We start from the raw sequence: 20,046 nt of genomic DNA, 5'->3' as shown, positions 1-20,046 counted from the left end.
CTATAGGTCTGTCATGTACAAATATCCTACATCTCCGTGTGTCGGGATGGCTAGTCGCTTTGAGCTTATCTCTCTTTGACTCAAGAGGGCAAGGGTTCGACGCCTGCGCCTCGCGATCTCTCTCTTTATCTTCTTTTTTACATGGTCTTTCCCTCTTTTTCTGTTGTCTTTTTTTGGGCCAATCTTTTTCTGTTGTCTTTCTTTTCGTTTATCTACTGATCTTTTTTCTTGCAAGCGGTTTATCCATTCATCTTGCACGAGCACCTGCTCGCTTTGAAAAAACAGTGAAATCTGCTATCTGAAGTAAATTGCCCTCTACTTGGTGAAGAACTATTGCGTTGCTTTGCTGGGTCAGTTTTAGTTTTGCCTGATATTCATATAATATGTGTACGTAGTGGTGAATTATAGGGAATATCACAAATGTGAGGATTCATGTACGCATGATGCCCAACTTTTATATCCAAAACTCGTTCGTATACAGAAAAGATGCAACTGCTGCAACTCCCAAAGTGAGAGAACAAGGAACAGCAATACGCAATTACTTTACACAGTGTGTTTCTGACAATAAAATAAAATTAACATGACCATCTCTTTCACGGAAATGCTTCTGTCAAGCCAGATAATTGTATATCTGGGGGTTACTCCGGTCTCTCTCCAGGTACTCCCTGTCGATTAGGCTCTCTATTCTCTTCTTCATATCCGCTGGCTTAATCGGGAACTTGAGCTGAAAGGGGGGAAATGGAAACCAGATACTAGGTCAAATTGCTGGGCAGGGAAAAGGGTGCAGGGAAATCATGTCAATCACTCCGAGTGTTACCTGCTGGAAAAGCTCAGTTATTAGAAGGGTGTGGCTGAGAGTTTTCCTCGTCTTCATAATTCGAACTATGGCTGCATCAACCTGCATATAATAAAGAGAACCAGGTCAGGTTATGCTTTGAGATTGTAAGACACCAAAGACATGACTGGCAATCAGATTTCTACAGAAAGACTTTTATACAGAGGACTACCTTTTCTACCATAAGCAATAAAGCACTATAATATCAGCAGAGCAAGCAAATGTAGAGCATAATAGCTACATCGACCATGCAACTACTAGTCTTACAGGGATAATTGATTGTGTATTTATCTGCCTATTCTGACAGTTAAACCACAAAAGTTTCTGTTTGCAAGTTCAGTCACCTGATACTGACGATCTTGAAATACTCTCTCAGTGGTGCTTGTGTTTTCTTCTACTGTTTCCTTCATCTGAATTGCATTCACCTGCAAATACAGAACAGCACCTTAGTTACACACTTAAACTCGATGCCATCTGAAGTTGCCCTTCTCATCCAAAGAAAATTAAGGGGAAATATACCTTTATGCGATAAAGGGGAGCACTAAAATCTTCATTAAATACGAATTCGTCCTTATCATCTATATCTCGTCCTTTTGGTGTCTGAAACACAAATGATGATTAACCAAGCTGCATGCCGAAAATTTGTCAAAGACAAACAAAAGAGTCACACCTTTTGGAGAACCCTAACTTTGCCACATGCAAGTGACTGGAGTGTTCTTCTCAATTCTTTATCCTCAATACCAGTCGACTCCTTTATGTCGACAAAGCTTAGCTTTTGTGCATCGTTGAACAACATCAGGACTACACTCTAATAGAAGGAATAAAATCGGAGTTTAGTTATTGCTCTCAGATAATTACCACATGATAAACCACGAGAGGGGGAGGGGGCAATAATCCAACCTGAAATAGTGACACTGCAAGTTCCTTTCTGCCTTTGGGGAACTCTACTTTTAATACACAATGACCCAAAGAATTCTGCCACATTAGACGCCTTCCACTGTACTTGCTCAAATAGAACTCTTTAAATATATCCTGTCAAAGAGAAGGGTTCAAAAACAGACTTCAAATTTGCTGCGACCATGTCAAGTCAGCCCAGACTAACCTGATAGACATTGAGTTCATGTGGGAGCTTCACATCCATCGGTGGATATGTCGGCCAGTAGCTGCAATTCAACTGATTTATCAGAACCGCATATATATGATCAAGACAACATCAATGATTGCATGTTAGTATGCTCCGCAAATGCTAACACTAATCCATTGCATTCAGATACCAGCTACATGATCTTCTTATAATAAAGCCCATACAAGTAACAGTTTCAGACTCAGACTTTAGACAACTGTCATATCAATGGAATGTGCTTCTTACAATGCATGTAAATGTGAGGGCAAAGGTTACTTACCCTGTTGTAAGCACATGTACACTCATTTCAATGCCAGTCGGAAGTTTTGTCCTTGCCTGAGATGATTGCTTGAAAGAATCATTTATTTCTTTGGATAATTCAATGTCCTGTGAACCAAATTGAGATATGAAGAAATTATTATATATAGTATAAATGGATATAGTATATAAGCAAGCATCAGAAGAAGACAGGATAAAAGAGAATCGTCAGTGACAAAAACTATGCTACCTTGAACATTCCCTCTAGTTTGTTGGTAAATTGACTTCCGCACTCAGTTTTAAGCTGCAAACAGCAACATGTTGCTCAAATACATCATTATAATTTGGATCACATGTAAAATAGTAGCTTAACCCTCGGATAAGAAATTATTACCTTTGTAATCATTGATTTCTCAGCATCTATAGATGCGCTCTTTCCCAGCAGCAGCCTCTTAGCTAGATCCTTCTTGTAGAATGCCTCAAATACATCTTTTCCCTGTCCATGATGAAAATACACTTATTTTATTTACACTAGAGAATAAAGGGATGTACATTTAGGTTTGTTACATTTAATTCTCAGTTAACAGTTCTTTGCAGTGATTATCACATTATGTACTAGTAGTTTTAGGGCCTAAGCTTCTCTTACTAGCTCTGTAATGTACGTTATGGGCCATCTTGGAATTTGGCCTAGCATCACCCTGCCTGGGAAGGCCCAATTATATCACCTTTGAGGGTAGGGCTTAAACTCATTTAGGTATCGATTTGTACATGTTGCATCTTAGATATCTGAGCTCCTAGCTCATCAGACCGCAGCCTAGTTAAGCTATGTTCTGAAGACATGTGTGTCAAAAGAAACTGGGATGATCTCTACATTTTTCCTCAATTGATATGAATTTGCTTTCAGTCAGGCTCAGCCCAACCAGTTCCATGGATATAATTGCATCAAATAGCTCAAAGACTTACTTGTATAAATCGGAACAGAACCAAAACTTTGTCGAGTATTCCCTCCAATTCTTCTTCTGAAGTACCTTTATTTCCAGCTCGAAGTTTCTCATCGAGAAACTTTGCGATCAATTCAGCCGGTCGATTCTGTTGTTAGGGGACAAGCTGTCAGCCTTAATCTTTTGAAAAGAAAACATAGGAGACAGAAATTATAAGTACACTAATTTGGGTACTCAAGAGTCTTAAGACCGACATACAATTTTACCCAGTTAACAATGTGATGAAAGAACATGCGCATCAAAATGCATCACATAAAATCCAAAATCATGCTTTATGCCTATCAAATCTCACAACTGACTGAAAAAAACGGCAGCCCAGTGCACGTAACTCCCGCTTGCGCAGAGTCCGACCACTTTGGGTCTTCTGACCGCAGCCTTTCCCTACATTTCTGCAGGACGCTGTTTCCAGGACTTGAAACATAAAGCGTGCTGTACAAGACTAAAAGTATGACCCATGTTTGTAAATTAAGCAATTGCAGGATTTAGCAAGGCCCAAAAGAGAAGATATGACAGGAAAGACAGCACACGAACATTGTGACACTGCATTCAAGAACAGATACCCCATGGAGCTCCATTTTGCCTTGTACAAACTGCTGCAGTGCGGTAGAGCATTGTATGTGTAACAATACTCCCGTCTAAAAAAAATTACTAACACATCACTATATCCATAAATTATCCGTAATAATATATATTAGCAAAATTAGAATGATATGGAAGCATCTTTCTTCAAGACGAATGGAATACCATTATTTCCATATGGGTTATTACATATTTTACATACATTAACCTACCAACGTTTCAAATGCTTGAAAGCAGATAACAACCAATATCTGGTGACAGGGTTACTGAGGACGATTCTTGATGACAGTCTTTTGACTCTATGCTACTACTCCCTCCTGTCACAGATTTTTTATGCTTGATATTCAGTTTGAGATACAATTTTACCATCAAATTTTTATCAGTATTTTACTACTGTGAAAATTCAAGACATGTATAAGAAAACATTATTTATTGCAAATTTCATCGAACAATTCCCATACAAGTACCCAGCTGTATAGTAATAGACGAGAGAGAAGAAAATGCTGACCACAACTTCCCATGATGATTGGAAAGAGTAATAAATATTTGACCAACGAACAATAAAAATAGAAGAAAAAGAACTATTACATCAAACTATATGCATGACAAGATATCCACTTAGTACTCAACAAAAAGAAATACATATAATGAAGCAGAATGGTAAAATCTGGCCCACCTGGCGTAGATTGATAAGATGCTCGAATGACTCCTTTATAGTATTGGAGAAAGCCTCATTTTTGGCAAAACTTTCTTCCAATATTTTATCAAGGGATGCCTTAAATTCCAGAAGAAAGGGAACCAAATCCTTGTCTTTCTCTTCATCCATGATAATGCCCTGGCCTGTGCCCCGGATATATAAACTAAGTGCTTGCTTTAGCATCTCAATGGCATCAACCCTCTGAAAAAGGGTGTACATCCTCGACAGGTCCGTTACACGATTTGCTTCCATAAGCACTGTAAATCCCTGAGACCCCACACATAAACGCCAAGAAACACAAAGATTCATAAGTGGAGAAGCAGCTAAAATAGATTAGTTGCATAATAAAAATAATACTGAGAAAGTGAACATCCTTATTGGTTTATCGATCTTATAGCCAACAAGAATACTGTTCTACCATGCTTGTTCAGGCTACTTGCCACAAAAAAGGTCTTACGATTCTAAAAGCAGATGCCCACCTTCTCAATAATTGCGGATGTGTGTCGCTGTAGCAATTGTTTCTCTGTAGTTGCTATAAGTGGCTTCCTCGTGTTAGCTTCCAAATACAGAATGCACCTATCATGTTCTTCTTGCAACCTTGACTGCATTAACTCGCATGCAATACCATCAGTTGCAAGCTACCTGACTTTCATGGTTCAGTATGAACAAAGTACATGGAGAAGAAAAGAAACCAATCATTACCTCCGCGTGCTTTAGATAATCTGGAATATCAGACTGCTGCAAATATTTGACACCTTCAGTAGCATAAAACTCAGAGGTGCATTCAAGAAAAGGCTTTTCGAATGTCTCGGAATACATTCCAAGATCAGTAAACATCTTCAGAAGATGACTAAGTAATGTCTTATCTATTGCTTCACCAAGCCTGATCAGGAAAGAATAATCTTTGAATAAACAGTTTTCCAGGGAAAGATAAAATAAATTGATAAGAAATTTTAATTGCAGTGATCCTTCATGTTCACAATCCCTATTACATATAATAGAATAATGGATTTCAACACAGATTCTATGACCAGGAAAGAGAAGACAAGTACATTCCTGCACAGGCTGGTGTTAGTTTATTTGATGAGCATGCATATAACAGATGCAGTGACAAAAATCCAAGTGAATCAAAACATGAGAACGCGATGAGAGAGACATAATACATTCAGTAACCGTATTTAGCCTTTACCCATTGACATTAAGATGAATTTGGATCACAATAAAAAAAGTATAGGCCACACATTTGTTAATCTGGAATTTTCCCATATTGAACACATATGCATCATTAAGCATTTGTGTTTTTTCACTTGCATTAGTAGCAGTGTGAACCATGATACGAATCATTCGCCTGATCCACATTTTTCACAGAATAGATATTCCAATTAAAGGGGTGATAGTAGGATTTAATGATCACAAAAAGGATTGTTGCTTAGGATTCATCAAAAAAAATACTACACAATCATATGGTATGTGGGGATATGATAAATATATTATTAAGTTGACTATAGTTGAAGTTAAGTTAATCAAAACCAATCAAATATAAGATGAATCCTACTTCAGATACGTACGCTGGCAACACTGCGGATTTATTTGAAAGCAACAGACATCTGGTTATATAAGAGAACCTATGCCGGGTGTAGGTCAGTAGTAGTACATCTCCACACATGTACACACACACACACCTGATCACCAGATTTCTATATATAGCACAAGAGCTTGCAACAGAATAGTAGGCATACCTCTCGCTCTCAATCAATCTTAAAAGACCAGTGACGGTTTTGTGTTCAATTTCCAGAGACAATGATATATGCTTGCGGAACAGCTGCAACCCCATATCCCACACTGAAGAAAGATTTGCAACATTCTTGACATATTTTACATCAAGAAGTAAAGCGATACCACGGATAATCAACATCTGATCACAAAAATCTTGCCATGTTCTTTGCACCAACGACAAAAATACAACCAGGTCTGGACTTTGACCCACTAATGCTGAGATTTTTGCTGATATATGTATTTCGCATTCTTTCTTGACTCGCTCGTATAAATTTGCCCCTAGCTTGTGTAGACAGAGATCACCAGCCGCCTATTGTGAAGAAAAAAATTCCAGGCTTAAAAATTAACGTGGGAGCATCAGACCTTATGGGGTAAACAACAAGGAATAACCTGATAAAGTTTCTCAACATCGCAGGAAAGCTTCTGCTTGAGAAATATGGCTGTAATGGCATCCTTCAAAATTGCCCAAGTATCTTCCTCAAAGTTTTTGGGTAATTTTGGCTGACCTATACATGAAAAGCAGATGGATGATATAACATACTCCCTCCGCTCCAAAGTATAAGGTGTACTGATTTTTTTCAAAGTCAAGCTTTCCTAGGTTTGACCAAGTTTATAGAAAAAATATCAACATCTAAAATACGAAATAGAAAAATTAAAGGACAAAACCAGTGCTAGAAGCCCCCGCACCAATACCAAATAAATAGAATATGGAAATTATTTCTGATATGATTTGATATTGTAGATATTGATTTTATTTTCTTTCTATTATCTTGGCCAAAGTATAAATGTTTGATTATTAAAAGAAATACAGCTTATATTTGGGGGGGGGGGGGGGGGTGAACAAAACAGAAAAGTATTGCATCGGGAAGCCTAATTCAGACTACAACTTTAAATATGTGACATTTATATGAACTAAGGTTGCAGAAAGAGCCCCGACAGCCCGTTATCTGAGAAAGAACATGAAAAATAACAGAGATTGAAGATTGAAGAACCACTAAAATCCATGGTGGAGAATACTGGACAGAAATAAGAAGGTTGAAGGTTGCATAGGCAGTGTTAAGTTTTATTCAATGCACAGAAAGAGACACGATGTTTCTTGAGAATATAATACTGGAGATGCCAAGACTAGCTACCGATGAACGCTGGCAGTCATGCCCGCTAATAATGCTAAAGGGAGTGTGTGTTGCACATACAATCTAGCTAGAAGGCCAGCTGACATCATAGCAGTCATCAACCAGCCAGACTCACCCTTCAAGTGCATCAAGAACAACAGAAGGCCACATCTACTGTAGAAAATCTGCCAGCTCAAATACAACCAAGCAGGCATCAACCAGCCACACTCGGTCTTGAAATGCATCAAGAACAACATAAGAGACACATTTACTGCAGCAAATCGTTGTCATACACTCACATCCAGTAAGAATCAATTATAAACAATCACTGCGAATTTCACATGACATAGACATGTGCAGAGCCCCTCGAGATAAAAAGCACTGCACAGATCTAGCTAATTTTATTGGTGCAGGCAACTAGATACATAGGCACGCCAATTAGGGAAAACCAATACTGACTAGTGAAGTTACAACTTGGTGGTCCGTTTGTCCGTTTGTGGGGAACAACTGAGAAACACCGCCAGTCTCTTGCTACTAGAGGAATTTAAACTCAAGTAGGCTCGCAAAGTAAAATGGATGTAGTTAGTCAGCAAGTGAACTCAATAACAGAAATAACAGGTTACCCTTCAATTGGCACAACAAATCTACACTCCCCTGGATGATATCCTGCAGAACGAATCCATGGGGGGAGAGGGGGGGGGGGGGGGGTACCTATTTTGATGCGGAGGGGCTTGCGGGTGGCGGCGGCGGCAGGAGGCTGCGGGAGCGTGGCCTTCTTCCGGAAGAGGTTGGCCGTGCCACCCCCTGGGGCCGATGCGTTGGGGGCGCGGAGCTCGTCCTGGTCGGCGAGCAGCATCTCCGCATCTTCCTCGCCGTTGGTGCGGCCACCGCCCCTGACGGCGGCGGCGGCGGCCGGGTCGAGGTGGAGCCCGCTCTTCTCGGTGGGCCCGGCGGAGGAGGAGGAGGCGGAGGCGGGGAGCTTAGCCTTCTTCATGTGCGGCGGCGCGGGGGAGGCGGGGGAGGGCGAGGAGGAGGAGAAGGGCCGCTTGGGGGCGGAGGCGTGGGGGTGAGACATGAATCAGATGCCCAAGGGCATCGCGCGGCGGCGGCGGCGGCAACGGCGAGCGGTGGAGGGATGCGGTGGCCGCCGCGAGGGTTTTGGGGGCCGGGCCGACGGGGACGGGGGGAGGGTAGCCGAGACTAGAGAACGGCGAGGGAGAGGGAGATCGGGTTGGGAAGGGGGAGGGGAGGGGAGGGGAGGAGGGTTTCGCTCGACTACCTTTCCATTTTTCTTTCTTTTCGGATTTTTTTTGAGGGGGCTGGGATGGGAGGCTGGACCGCCGGACTGGACGGCTGGAGTGTGTGCGCTTACATGTAGGCCTGGAGTCTCCCACGCCACCCAGCAGAAACAAAACAAAAAATGATTGCAACGGAGCTGAAAACTCAAGACTAATCGTTTGAAAAGATGAGTGTGCGCGAACCAATTTATGGTGGGATGGTTAGAGGAATAATGATATCCCTAACCCATCAGGGTTTAACTCCTGGTGCTCGCATTATTCCGGGAGTAAATTTCAATATGACATGTCGGCTCAGTCTCTCGAAGGTGCTCATAGGGGTAGGGTGTGCGTGTATGCGTGTGTGCGTTCATAGGGATGAGTATATGCGCGTATGTATGAGCGCTTGCGTTTATATTGATGTTAAAAAACAAAAAATAGGAATAAGGTGTATGTGTGTGCGTTCATAAAGGAAGTATATGCGTGTATGTATGAGCGCTTGCATGTACTGATGTTCAAAAAAAAGATAAGTGTGCACCAAAGTTACATTTTTCCTTATAAACATAGGATGGTTCTCATGCTCACAACTCTCGATCAACGTTGTAGAATTGTGGATTTGTCTTCTTCATTTTCTCATCACCCCTATTTTAAAACCCTCTGAACTCTTTGTGAATTTTCCTCCATCACTTGCTAAGGAAGACGGAGAGGAGGGGTGTATAGTATGTAATTTCCGGGATTCAACATTACATGGAAAACCTATAACACTTTTTCTTCTGAATCTACATACGCAACTTGTGTATCTTTATCCATTTTTTGAATGCTTGCATGGTGTTACTCACCTTTCTTAAGTGTAACATGCTATCCATCGTTGTATTATGTTCGGTTTGGATTTGTCATGACTCATGCAAAAGTGTGGTCTCTTAGGCTTCATTGCTATAGTATAATCCATATTTGAGTCCAATTCAAAACCCGGGAAAAACACATGGAATGTGAAGTGGAAAATAAACATCCAAACATTATTGCCCGTGCCATCCAATTCAAGAATGTGTGTGGGAGAAGGAGCTAAGAGGAGGAGAGAGATGACAATGAAGGAGAAGAAGAAGCCATCTAGCTAATAACTATGGACCCGAAGGTTTGTGGTAAACTACTCACACATCACCGGAGAGGCTATGGTGTTGATGTAGAAGCCCTCCGTGATCGAATTCTCCTCCGGCAGATCGCCGGAAAAGGCCCCAAGATGGGATCTCACGGGTACAGAAGGTTGCGGCGGTGGAAAAGGTGTTTCGTTGCTCTCCCCGAAGGTTTCAGGGTATAAGAGTATATATAGGCGAAAGAAGTAGGTCAGTGGAGCTGCGAGGGGCCCACGAGGGTGGGGGCGCGCCCTCCTACCTCGTGGCCGCCTCGCTGCTTCCTTGACGTCCACTCCAAGTCTCCTGAATCATGTTTGTTCCCAAAAAGATCCTCGCGAATATTTGATTCTGTTTGGATTCCGTTTGATATTCCTTTTCTGCGAAACACTGAAATAGGCAAAAAAAATAGCAATTTGCACTGGGCTTTCGGTTAATAGGTTAGTCCCAAAAATAATATAAAAAGGTATATTGAAGCCCATTAAACATACAAAACAGATAATATAATAGCATGAAACAATAAAAAATTATAGATACGTTGGAGACGCATCAGGCATATTTCCTTCAATGCGGTGCCGCTCGACGCATGCGTAGCAAAATCGTGCAACATTGGGGCTCGATGGTGCATCTCCGATGCGCGCGACAACAGGCCTCCGCGGTCGACGGTTCGGTGTGTGGCCACCGACGGCGCATCCAATGCCTGTGAAATCGGCCACAAGCACGAGGTAGTGGTGTGGTTTCGTCTTGGACGACTTGCCTCGGTACGTATTGTTTGTCTGCGACGAGATGGACGGCGAAATCCATGTTTGGATATTTTCTAGGCCGATAGTGGTCAATACAATTCTTGCCTACCCGCCTGTTTCTCTGGAGGAAACCCTAGGTATGGGTGATCTCAGCCCATATGATGATGCCAACGGTGTTGTTTTACTCTCCTGGGAGCATTGTCTTGGAGTTTGCATCGGTTAGGTGGACCAGTGGATGTTGGTAGGTTCATGTTCCGGCGGATGCTTCCATGTTTTGTTGGTGCTCTGTTCTGGGTGGGTGAGGGATCGAGCATAGCGTAGCGATTGGTGGCGGAGATCCTTCTTGAGATGTCGCGCTACGAAGATGGTGCGTGGCAATTTGCTGGTGATAAATCGCGGCCTTGGCGGGACAATGATAGCTCATGTTGTGTTGTTTGGGATGCCTAAATTTATCACTACAGACACCGGCGACGAAAGCGTGAGACTGTCGGGTTGTCTTCAAGGTGGGATTTCGGCGATGGCGTCGCGTCTTCTCTCGCTCGACGATCAATGGCTCCGCGACATACTATTTATTGGTCTGTGCATGGTTTACAACTCGCGTGGATATCGCATCTGGACTATACACGTTTACATAATTTTCGGTGGTTGCAACTTCTCGATGAGGATGTTCCTAAAAAAAAATCTCGACCAAGATCAACATTGCTCTTTTTTTTCATCCGTCTATACATGGTGTCCGTCTTCTATGGCTTCGCTATTTGCCGGCGTGATCTTTTATGTGTGTTGATGTTGGTTGTATGTATTCTAACTATGCAGAGGTGAAGTGTATGCTCATGGTGTTTTGTATTTCCTTAATGCTTCATTATGAGTTAATAAAAACACTTTTTTAGAAAAGAAGAAGTCAACAAGCTTAAGGGCATGTACAATGGTTGATAAGGCAGTCTTATCTTAAGTCTTGCATGTAATTTAGAGATGACAAAAAAATATGTCTACAATGAGTTATATCTTAGCCCTATCTTCAATAACTAGCAATTCCTTAAAACATGATGAAACAAATTGTGTTAAGAGATCATCTCTTGTCGTATCTTAAATAAGAGAAGACAAACCTTTTCTTATGAATTCTCTCTCCTCCACCTCATCATGTATTCTACATGTCACTTTTAAGATAACACCATTGTACATGCCCTAACACGGCGAGAATGACTTTTTTTTGGAACAACCAGCCATGCTTTATTACTGAAAATAGGGATGTTTTCAGCAATGACAATAGGATCACGAGAGTATCCTGACCACACATGTCCCATGCCTAGCCAACTTGCGAGTTGCGAGTTTCAACATAAAGGTCTTCATCCACTCCTTAATCTCCTTGACGAATCCACCATAATTTCCTCCAAATCCTTCAATGACAGCAGCTTTGCAGTCAGAAGCAACGAAAAGATGTTGATTTTCAGCAAGCACCAATCCACCACGAGCACAGGCCCAGCGCTGTCAAGAGGTCCCCGACTCCGACCCAAAGGCCTGGCCCATGAGAAGCCAGGACGGGCGTCCGTTCTACTAGCCTCCTTCTTCCACCTCCGCCTTCCCCCACCTCTTCACCGCCGACGGCCTCCTCCCCCTTCCTAAACCCCTCCGCGGAAACCCCTTTCCCCGCGCCATGCGGTCCCTCGCGCGCCCGCCGAGGCCGCCCAAGCCCCTGCCCCCGCTCGCCGCCTTCGTCCAGTCCATGGGGTACGTGGAGGTGAAGATGCGGTGGAAGAAGGACGCGTCCTTCGACGCCGTCCCGGTGCTCGCGCACGCGCGGGACCTCCGCCCGCTCGCCGCCCTCGCGCGCCTCCTCTCCCCGTCGCCGACCCCCGTCTCCGCGGTCTCCAAGCTCCGCCGCTCGCTCGAGACCTCCGACCGCCGCGTCGCCTCCTTCCTGCGCCGCTTCCCCGCGGCCTTCGTCGAGTCCGTCGGGCCCGAGCACAACCACCCATGGTTCCGCCTCTCCCCCTCCGCCGCGCGCCTCCAGCAGGAGGAGCGGGACGTCTTCGCCGCCCACCGCGCCGACATCACCTCCCGCCTTCGCCGCCTCATCCTCATGTCCCCGGCCCGCCGCCTCCCGCTCACCGTCGCGCAGGGCATGCTCTGGCACCTCGGCATCCCGGAGGACTACTTCAAGCGCCCGGATTTCGACATTGGGCAGGATGGGTTCAGGATTCTGACCACTGGAGATGCTGTTTTTTCCGAGGATGAGAACCATGGTAAGGAGCTGGGGCTCATCGATGATGGGAAAGATCAAGAAATGCCACTGTCGGTGCTTCAAATGGGTGCCATACGGAGGTTCGGATCGGCGGAGGAGGTGCCCTTCCCGCTGTTCCCGTCCAAGGGTCTTCGGCTGAAGCGGAAGATTGGAGACTGGATGGAGGGATTCCAGAAGCTGCCTTGTATCTCTCCCTATGAGGACTTCAGCAACATTCATCGGGGTAGCGATGTTTCAGAGAAGCGGGCGGTTGGGGTGCTCCATGAGCTGTTCAGTCTGTTTGTGACATGCTCTGCCGAGAGGCGACGGTTACTCTGCCTCAGGACACACCTGGGGCTGTCACAGAAGTTTCACCTGGTGTTTGAGCGGCACCCGCATATATTCTACTTACTGTTGAAGGAGAAAACGTGCTTTGTTGTCCTCAAAGAGGCATACATGGCTGGGGGACACACATCAATTGAGGAGCACCCCATGCTGGAGGTGCGGAGCAAGTATGCCAGGTTGATGCAGGAGTCACAGGAGATCATAAGGCGGCGGCGAAGCGGGAAGCCTGCACAGTTGGATCCTGAGGATCAAGAGAGTGAGGGTTCGAAGGGTGTAAATTCAGCTGCAATCCCTTCATAGGATGTTAATTATTTTTGACTGATCAGAAAATAAGGAAATGGGCAATACGGCTTTTTACGGATTTTTGCAACAAAAATGAGGGGGCTTTACCCTTGGAAGCAGCAAATTTGCATGCAAATAAAGGAGTTGTGCGCCTATGCAAAGAGGTTGGTGCAGTATCTATGATTTACCGTGTTCATCTAGAGGTTCTAGATTAGTTGACTGACACTTGGTGATAGCTTTAGTCCAAATTTCTTCTGGTAGATGTCGAGTGAGGTGATACATGACGCAATATGCTTGGCGAATGACTTTTACTTGTTCACTGGATGCTGTTGTGACTTTCCAATGTATTTCGTGAACATCTTTTCTTCCTGCTTACAAGTGAAAACTAACAACAGAAAGTGTACAAGTGCTATTCTTGATTGGGAAACCATTTAGGAAAACGCCGCAACATCTACTGGCAAATAACAGGCAAGATATTTTCTTAATATTAATTAAGCTTCAACAGTTTAAATGCTTGGTGTCGAAACTTTAAGGGAAAAATAAATATGTTTCTTGATCATATTACGTTGGTATGTGCAGAATAAATAAATTATTGATGATATAATAGAAGTTGCTGCCTTCTAAGGTGTAGTTTTGGTGTGTGGCCCTGTGTTGTTGTTTGGGGTAAGGCGAACTCGTCATATCTGACAAAAACATATATAAAGATCTGAGTTGGTGGTGGTCCATTCACCCTCAGAGATTGCCTCTTAAGTCAGCAAGAAATTAGTTACTGCAATTATCATACATTCTATGTGGCAGACATATCGTGATCTCATATTTAGTTGTTGATTTGGTTGATGCATACCTCTTTTTTTTTTACCTGCACAAAGTTAGAGACTACGATGACAGAAACGTTTAACCAACTCATGCAATAAAAAAACTTCTTAGCAATGCACGAGCATATATTATCTGTAGCATTGCACGAGTATTTAGCTAGTGCAACAAAACATTGCTGTTATGCTTCTTAGCAGAGGTTTTTTTTTTGCAGAAGTTGACGAATAACCAAGCAGGTGAAATTAGTCTGGTGAAAGCTACCATCTTAGACATGCATGAATTACTATAGCTTTGTTCTATAGTTAGTTACTTACTTTCCACATATAAAATTTACTAAGATTATGTGCGCTAGGATAGGTAAAATCGGCTGAATGGGCTGCGAATTTGGCTGGTGGTTGGATCACAGTACTATCTCACCATAGGTTTTGCTTTTTATCTTTTCATTGACGCTTCAGTATTCTGCAAGTTATCTTTTGAGGAGTTGCTATGAAACACTATACTATTGATTTTACAGATGATAGTGATAGGGTCCTCACGTTATACCTTCAGGATCATCTAGTAATTTTAACAATTTTAGTCATATAATTCAATATATTATTATCCTATATTTTGTTGTATGTGTATAATTGGACCGCTAGTTACATGCGGTTGGTGCCGCATTTAATTATTCACTGAGAAATGCTATATATGGGTTATGTGATAGAGGCGTAAAGTTGCAAAATCCATCACAAGGCACCTATTTTTGAGAAGTGAACCACGTAGTTGGCACTTGGCAGCATGGAGTCTATCATTGTACGTTCCAATGATCTGTTGCTGGACAAGTATGAGAACTGGATATGTTTATTGGTACTTCCGTATCAGAGTATTTATGTCTACTCTCTACTAGATGAACATCTACACCTACGACCATCAGTTCTGCCGTGGCAGTTGTACATATTTGATACAAAGCTAATGAATTGCCAAAAGTGAGATATTTCTTATCGGCTTGTGCGATGTTCATCTAATGGTTGTTATTAGGGTGCTTCTCTTTGGCTGTGGTTTCTGAATCAGCATTAGGTGCCCGGTTATGTGCTCCAGGGAAGATGTTCCTTGATGGGGCTCACCTTACCAAGGAAGATCATTGCCCTGTGCCCAGTTATGTAAAACGGCTGGCAGGTTCTCCACTCATATTAGCAAATTCTGCTCCAGATGTTGCATAGAGGAGGATGATCTTCACCTCTTTTTTCTATGCCACTTCGCAAAGGCTGCTTGGTTCTCACATCCTTTGTTTCTAAGATCAAAAGGCTTAGTACAGAACTCTAGAACTGTTCGCATAGAGAAGGATGATCTTCACTTCTTTTTCCTATGCCACTTTGCTAAGGTTGATTGGTTCTCACATCCTTGGTTTCTAAGGTCAGATAGCTTAGTACAAAAAATTAGAACTGTTCCTGAGATCATTCATAGCCTGCTTACGTCTGATCATCCACGTGTTTCCGTTAGCAGCATTTTAACTTTTATGTGGTGTATTTCGAAGTCCAATGATCTCTTTGCAGGAAAGCAGGATCTCCTTTTCAGGTTGTTCATGCAGCACAAGCAATTCACATTGCTTATCCCCTGAAACCCAAGCAGATGCCATGGCTCAACGGAGCAGTGCAAGTTCGTCTTGGGGTCTCTGTTAGGCAGAAAAGTTAGAGCATTTTCAGATACCCATGAAGGTTAATTTCCCATGCTGTAGGGAAGCAGCTTAAGTAGGAGCTTGATTTTCGGTTGTTTTGCTTTGTATTTCAGCCGGGAAACGTGTAGTAGCTGGAGTCTTGCAGTTAGTTTTTGTATTGTAGTTGTGCCTGTGCTGGTGCCTTTCTGTAGTAGCTGGAGTTGGCTCGTTTATGCTGGTGATGCACTGTAATTTGCTGAAGGATACTGTTTTATCAGTTATTACAATGAATGGAAATTGGGGACAATGCTCCTTAATTCGAAAAAGAAGATATCCATGAAGTATAGTTGAAAACATGCAAGAGATAGATTGTCCATTATCTCAGCTTATCGAGTTCTTTAGAGAGCAAGTTTTGTGTAGAATTTCCAACATTGCAGTTATGTGTATGTTGACATGCATTTTGTTGGATAGAAGGGAATACCAATAATGCGGTTTGCAGGCCTGTTTCGTCAAAGCCGTGGAAAAATGCGACGACCGCTGCTCTCTTGAAAGTTGAGCTGCAAGTGATTTAAAGGCATTTAGCAGGTAATCCGAGGTTAATATAATGGTACTTTTTTTGGAGTTGAGCTGCAAGTTGAGAAAGGCATGCATGGCATGTCACCTTCTGGTAAGAAGGGTGGGCTTCTTCAACAGCGACGGCGTTTTCTGGAGAGGAGGGAGCCTTGGCGTCGCCTCCTCGGGGCTAGAGGAGGGAACAAAGAGCAAGCTGGAGGGCCCAGTTCTCGCGACGACGATCACGTGGGATTTCAATTTATTTTTTCCGTGTTGTCATGTGGCAGATAGCAAGTTAGTAACCATTAATTTGTACTTCTATGCTGATATCACTCTGTTCAGTTAAGGTGAACAGGTCCACCCTTCAAACAGCCATCATAGATCTTAATCATGTCCCCAGGAATGCGAACTGGGATGTTGCTGTTACTCAAGCTCTTCAGATGATCAAAGGGAGGCAAACAGCACAACTTCATCGGCTTAGAGAAGCAATGGAGCATCTTTCAACAATGGTTTCTTTAGTTTTACCTTTTGTTGCTGGTATGGTTGTCTCAGTTTAGTTGAGAAGAGAGAATTCACAGAATGCAATTTTTTTTAGTGATGAAAATGTATTTCTGAGTCTGCCCCCTGTTGCATATGCACAGATATATGTAATCTGAATGCAAGCTTTTCTTGCTGCCATGAATGAAAGCTTTTGTTAACTGGAAAAGTACTCTGTTACTGTATCTATCACGGTTGCAGATTGGCAGCATTTTTTTTTACCTCTGAATTTTTACTAATCTCTGAAGCTCACAAAACATTGATTATGCGAGACAATGAATCAAAAGATTACTTTGACACGGTCTAGCTACGCATATTCGTAATAGAACATATTTCATAATCTAGCTGTTAGATAGGCTACAGCGTACAGGTACGAGAACAGGGAAAGCAACGCAGGCTAGCGGCTGCTGATAAGTGATAACAGATTAAGTTTCGACAGTGATGACGATCTGAGATGCCAGCACAAGTGCACAACAGTGATAAGTTTCGACGACGATCAGATCTGGTTACCTAAAAGATGAACGATCATGATAGAGCAGAGCTGCGCCGGGGCGAAGAAAATCGAGCATGAATGATCATGACTATTGGTCGGGTAGCTCACTTGACCATGTTAATGCTATAAAGTCTTGTAGTACTTTTTTTCTCTTGTTTTGGTACAGCATTGTACAGTTTCTATTTCTTCAGTCGTATCATGCCTTGCTTGGCAGCGTTGTTCAGACTCGTTTGTCTATCTTATTAATGCATTGACATGCAGTTCCTCTGCATGTTCTCGAAAATAACCTCCCACAAAACATGTTTGATTGATTAAGGATTTTCTCATTAAGTGCTGGCAACAAGAACTCCGTTGCGACCCAAACCGCTCTGTCAGCCTCCCCAAACCCCAGGGTTATGTGGACTTCAAATTTGTTGTCCTAGGTCTACTCAGATGCTTCTTGGAATAGAAGATCCTTGCTGAACAATGCAGTCCAGCTCCCACAGGATTAGGTGCGCTTGTTCAAACTGAAGATGGAGGACAGAGAATCGATGTGCTAATCTCAGCCTCAAGTTCCACTGCAACATCACCTCTGCAGGCTGAAGCTCAAGCTTTGCACCTTGCTGCTTTGCTAGCTAGCCACTCCATCTTATTCGACCAGGTGTGCATTTTTGTGGTACAGAGCAGGAGGCACACCTGCTAGCCTCTGCTTCCCTGATGAACATGTTGTTCAAAGCATGGTCTGATCGTATTTTGCGTGCTAGATAAATCTTGCGTCTCGTGATCTGATCGTATTTTGCGTCGTATGGATACGACCGGACGTCCGGACCACACGATTTTGCGTTCGATCCTAATGGACCGGCACCACGTCTGCGTGTGTCAATCGTGTACGCCGGGAGGAGCCTCACGTACGGTGATTTTGCGACGAATTTCGCAGGCCGCAATTCGCGTGTTTTTCAAACAAATCGATACCGAAGCAAAGCGCCTTCTTTGTAGGAGGTATACCAGAATGTTGTTAGGCATATCAAATGGTAGCATATTGCGGTGTTACAACCTGGGCACGCGATTCGCGAGGAAATGGGGAAATGGGGAAAAGGGTTAGCCATTGCCGGCGACACGCACGCACGCACGCACGCACGCGCTGCCGGCCGGCGACACCTGTCTGTCGGCGGGACGATCAGATCATCTGTTCGGCCATCAAGATCTCGGCGCCCGGGCGGGCCGGTGGACGACGTACGGCGACGCGGCGCTGGCCCTCGCCTTGCGCTTCTCGAGGAACCGCTGCAGCGAGCGCTTCATCGACAGGCCCCCCTGATCGTCGAGCGGCGTGGGCGCCTCGATGCAGCCGTGATCCGGAGATGCCCTCGTCTGCGCGCGAGCGGGGCGGCAAGCCCCTTGCGCGATGCCGGCGTCGTCCATGTCTGTGATCCTCCCCGTCGTTTCCTGGTTCGCCATGGATATGATTGCCATTGCCTACAATCAACAAGGCTAGCTGCTAATTAGCCGGCCATGGCCATGGTCACCGCTCATTCATGGGGTACGTAAACGTAACGTGCGTCGCGCTTGGGACATGCATGTTGACGGACCTGTAGCTCGACCACGTCGACGGCGCACAGCACGCGCCGGTCGTAGACAATTGTGAGGTTCCTCCGTGCCGGCGCCGGCGCCGGGGCGGGGGCCGCCGTCGGGCTTCCAAGGCGGAGGCTAAGCTCCAGGCCGTCGGCACCGCAGGCTCCCATGCCGGCGTCGCTGCCGCCGGCCATGTGTCGCCTCCTTCGATCGTCAAGCCGATCGAGGGATTCAGACCGCCGCATCGGCCGGCTGGTCATATATATAGGTGGAAGACACGACGCGCGCGGCGATTTGCGCCGTGGGAATATAATCTATTCTACGTGTGACCGGCGCCGGCCGTGGCGGTTCAGGCCGTTGCGCATGTGACGAATTGCTCGAAAATCTGCACGCATCGGCGCGTTGGCTAGAGTGCTCTTCCAACACACATTTTCATTCTCGGCAACGGTGTGTGTGAATTTCCACCAGCTAGCTTCACAAACAGCGTGGGCGTGGCTCCCCTGTATTTAGCGACGAAGCTAGACCGAGCATTGTAGAATATCAGAGGTCCCTTGAACTATTCCGTGAGAGAGGTGTCATGTAGGTCATCGAACAATAAAAAGTGCCAAGTATAACCTGTAAATATGCGACATCTTTTAAATAGTTCGAGGACTTAAGTGACGCCTCTAAACAGTTTAAGAACCTAGGCGACACACATATTGCATTTCGAGAACCTAATGACGATTTTTATAATTTAAGGATCTACGTAACATATTTGAAATAGTTTAAAGACCTAGGATGCACTTCACTTTAGATCGACTTTCATCTTGATGAGCATACTGAAGTCGACATTGTGTGGAAGCACACGAGCTAACGGACTCTACTCGGCGGTCTTCGCCTACAAGGCGCAATTTCTGGGTATGACATTCTCTTCTATGAAACAAATAGTCTGGAAGGATTGGGTGCCAGGAAAGGTCAAGTTCTTTGTCTCGTTAGCCTTGCAGGACCAGATTTGGACCGCCAATAGGTTAGCCAAGCGCGGGTGGCCAAATTGTGGTCTTTGCCCTCTCTGCAAGAGGGAGCAAGAATCGGGGTCTCAGCTTTTCTACAAATGTTGCTTC

General features: G+C 44.2%; 3 protein-coding genes across 4 annotated transcripts; 1 reads left to right on the top strand and 2 right to left on the bottom strand.

Moving 5' to 3' along the window:
- Positions 1 to 435: 435 nt before the first annotated feature.
- Positions 436 to 8,641, bottom strand: CUL4 (cullin4). The gene is made up of 17 exons (XM_087521923.1): positions 8,093 to 8,641; positions 6,660 to 6,775; positions 6,233 to 6,579; positions 5,196 to 5,376; positions 4,973 to 5,095; positions 4,473 to 4,760; positions 3,180 to 3,305; positions 2,611 to 2,712; positions 2,467 to 2,520; positions 2,239 to 2,345; positions 1,938 to 1,998; positions 1,736 to 1,867; positions 1,506 to 1,643; positions 1,355 to 1,435; positions 1,180 to 1,260; positions 818 to 898; positions 436 to 724 (listed from the first exon to the last, which is right to left on the bottom strand). Exons 1-17 carry the CDS (start codon positions 8,454 to 8,456, stop codon positions 611 to 613), a joined length of 2,496 nt encoding a protein of 831 aa, XP_087378049.1. The 5' UTR covers positions 8,457 to 8,641; the 3' UTR covers positions 436 to 610.
- A 3,365-nt stretch (positions 8,642 to 12,006) lies between these two features.
- Positions 12,007 to 17,050, top strand: WTF9 (Ubiquitin carboxyl-terminal hydrolase family protein). Of its 2 annotated transcripts, XM_087521922.1 has the most exons (3): positions 12,007 to 13,357; positions 13,447 to 13,534; positions 16,316 to 17,041. In XM_087521922.1, exons 1-3 carry the CDS (start codon positions 12,177 to 12,179, stop codon positions 16,370 to 16,372), a joined length of 1,326 nt encoding a protein of 441 aa, XP_087378048.1. In that variant the 5' UTR covers positions 12,007 to 12,176; the 3' UTR covers positions 16,373 to 17,041. The 2 variants fall into 2 exon arrangements, 1 of the variants encoding a protein (XP_087378048.1); XR_015602782.1 differs by having other exon boundaries at positions 12,016 to 13,534; positions 14,398 to 17,050.
- A 1,296-nt stretch (positions 17,051 to 18,346) lies between these two features.
- Positions 18,347 to 19,308, bottom strand: LOC125506078 (protein TIFY 5). The gene is made up of 2 exons (XM_048670954.2): positions 18,964 to 19,308; positions 18,347 to 18,850 (listed from the first exon to the last, which is right to left on the bottom strand). The coding sequence occupies exons 1-2, from the start codon at positions 19,204 to 19,206 to the stop codon at positions 18,575 to 18,577; spliced, it is 519 nt and encodes a 172-aa protein (XP_048526911.2). The 5' UTR covers positions 19,207 to 19,308; the 3' UTR covers positions 18,347 to 18,574.
- Positions 19,309 to 20,046: the final 738 nt, after the last annotated feature.

Source organism: Triticum urartu, chromosome 5A, assembly GCF_056163025.1.
Source record: "Triticum urartu cultivar PI428250 chromosome 5A, HENAU_Tu73, whole genome shotgun sequence".
NCBI lineage: Eukaryota > Viridiplantae > Streptophyta > Magnoliopsida > Poales > Poaceae > Triticum > Triticum urartu.
Note: the sequence above shows the minus strand (reverse complement) of the source record. Positions and strands in the feature narration are given on the sequence as shown.

Coding starts and splice junctions, on each gene's coding strand:
- CUL4 (XM_087521923.1), bottom strand. CDS start 8,456: ATGTCTCACCCCCACGCCTCCGCCCCCAAGCGGCCCTTCTCCTCCTCC. Junction 3,306..4,472: donor ATCTTATCAATCTACGCCAG/GTGGGCCAGATT, acceptor CCCTAACAACAG/AATCGACCGGCTGAATTGAT. Junction 725..817: donor TAACTGAGCTTTTCCAGCAG/GTAACACTCGGA, acceptor CCCCCCTTTCAG/CTCAAGTTCCCGATTAAGCC.
- WTF9 (XM_087521922.1), top strand. CDS start 12,177: ATGCGGTCCCTCGCGCGCCCGCCGAGGCCGCCCAAGCCCCTGCCCCCG. Junction 13,358..13,446: donor CAAGAGAGTGAGGGTTCGAA/GGGTGTAAATTC, acceptor ACGGCTTTTTAC/GGATTTTTGCAACAAAAATG. Junction 13,535..16,315: donor TTGTGCGCCTATGCAAAGAG/GTTGGTGCAGTA, acceptor TGCGGTTTGCAG/GCCTGTTTCGTCAAAGCCGT.
- LOC125506078 (XM_048670954.2), bottom strand. CDS start 19,206: ATGACCAGCCGGCCGATGCGGCGGTCTGAATCCCTCGATCGGCTTGAC. Junction 18,851..18,963: donor TCGACGTGGTCGAGCTACAG/GTCCGTCAACAT, acceptor TGTTGATTGTAG/GCAATGGCAATCATATCCAT.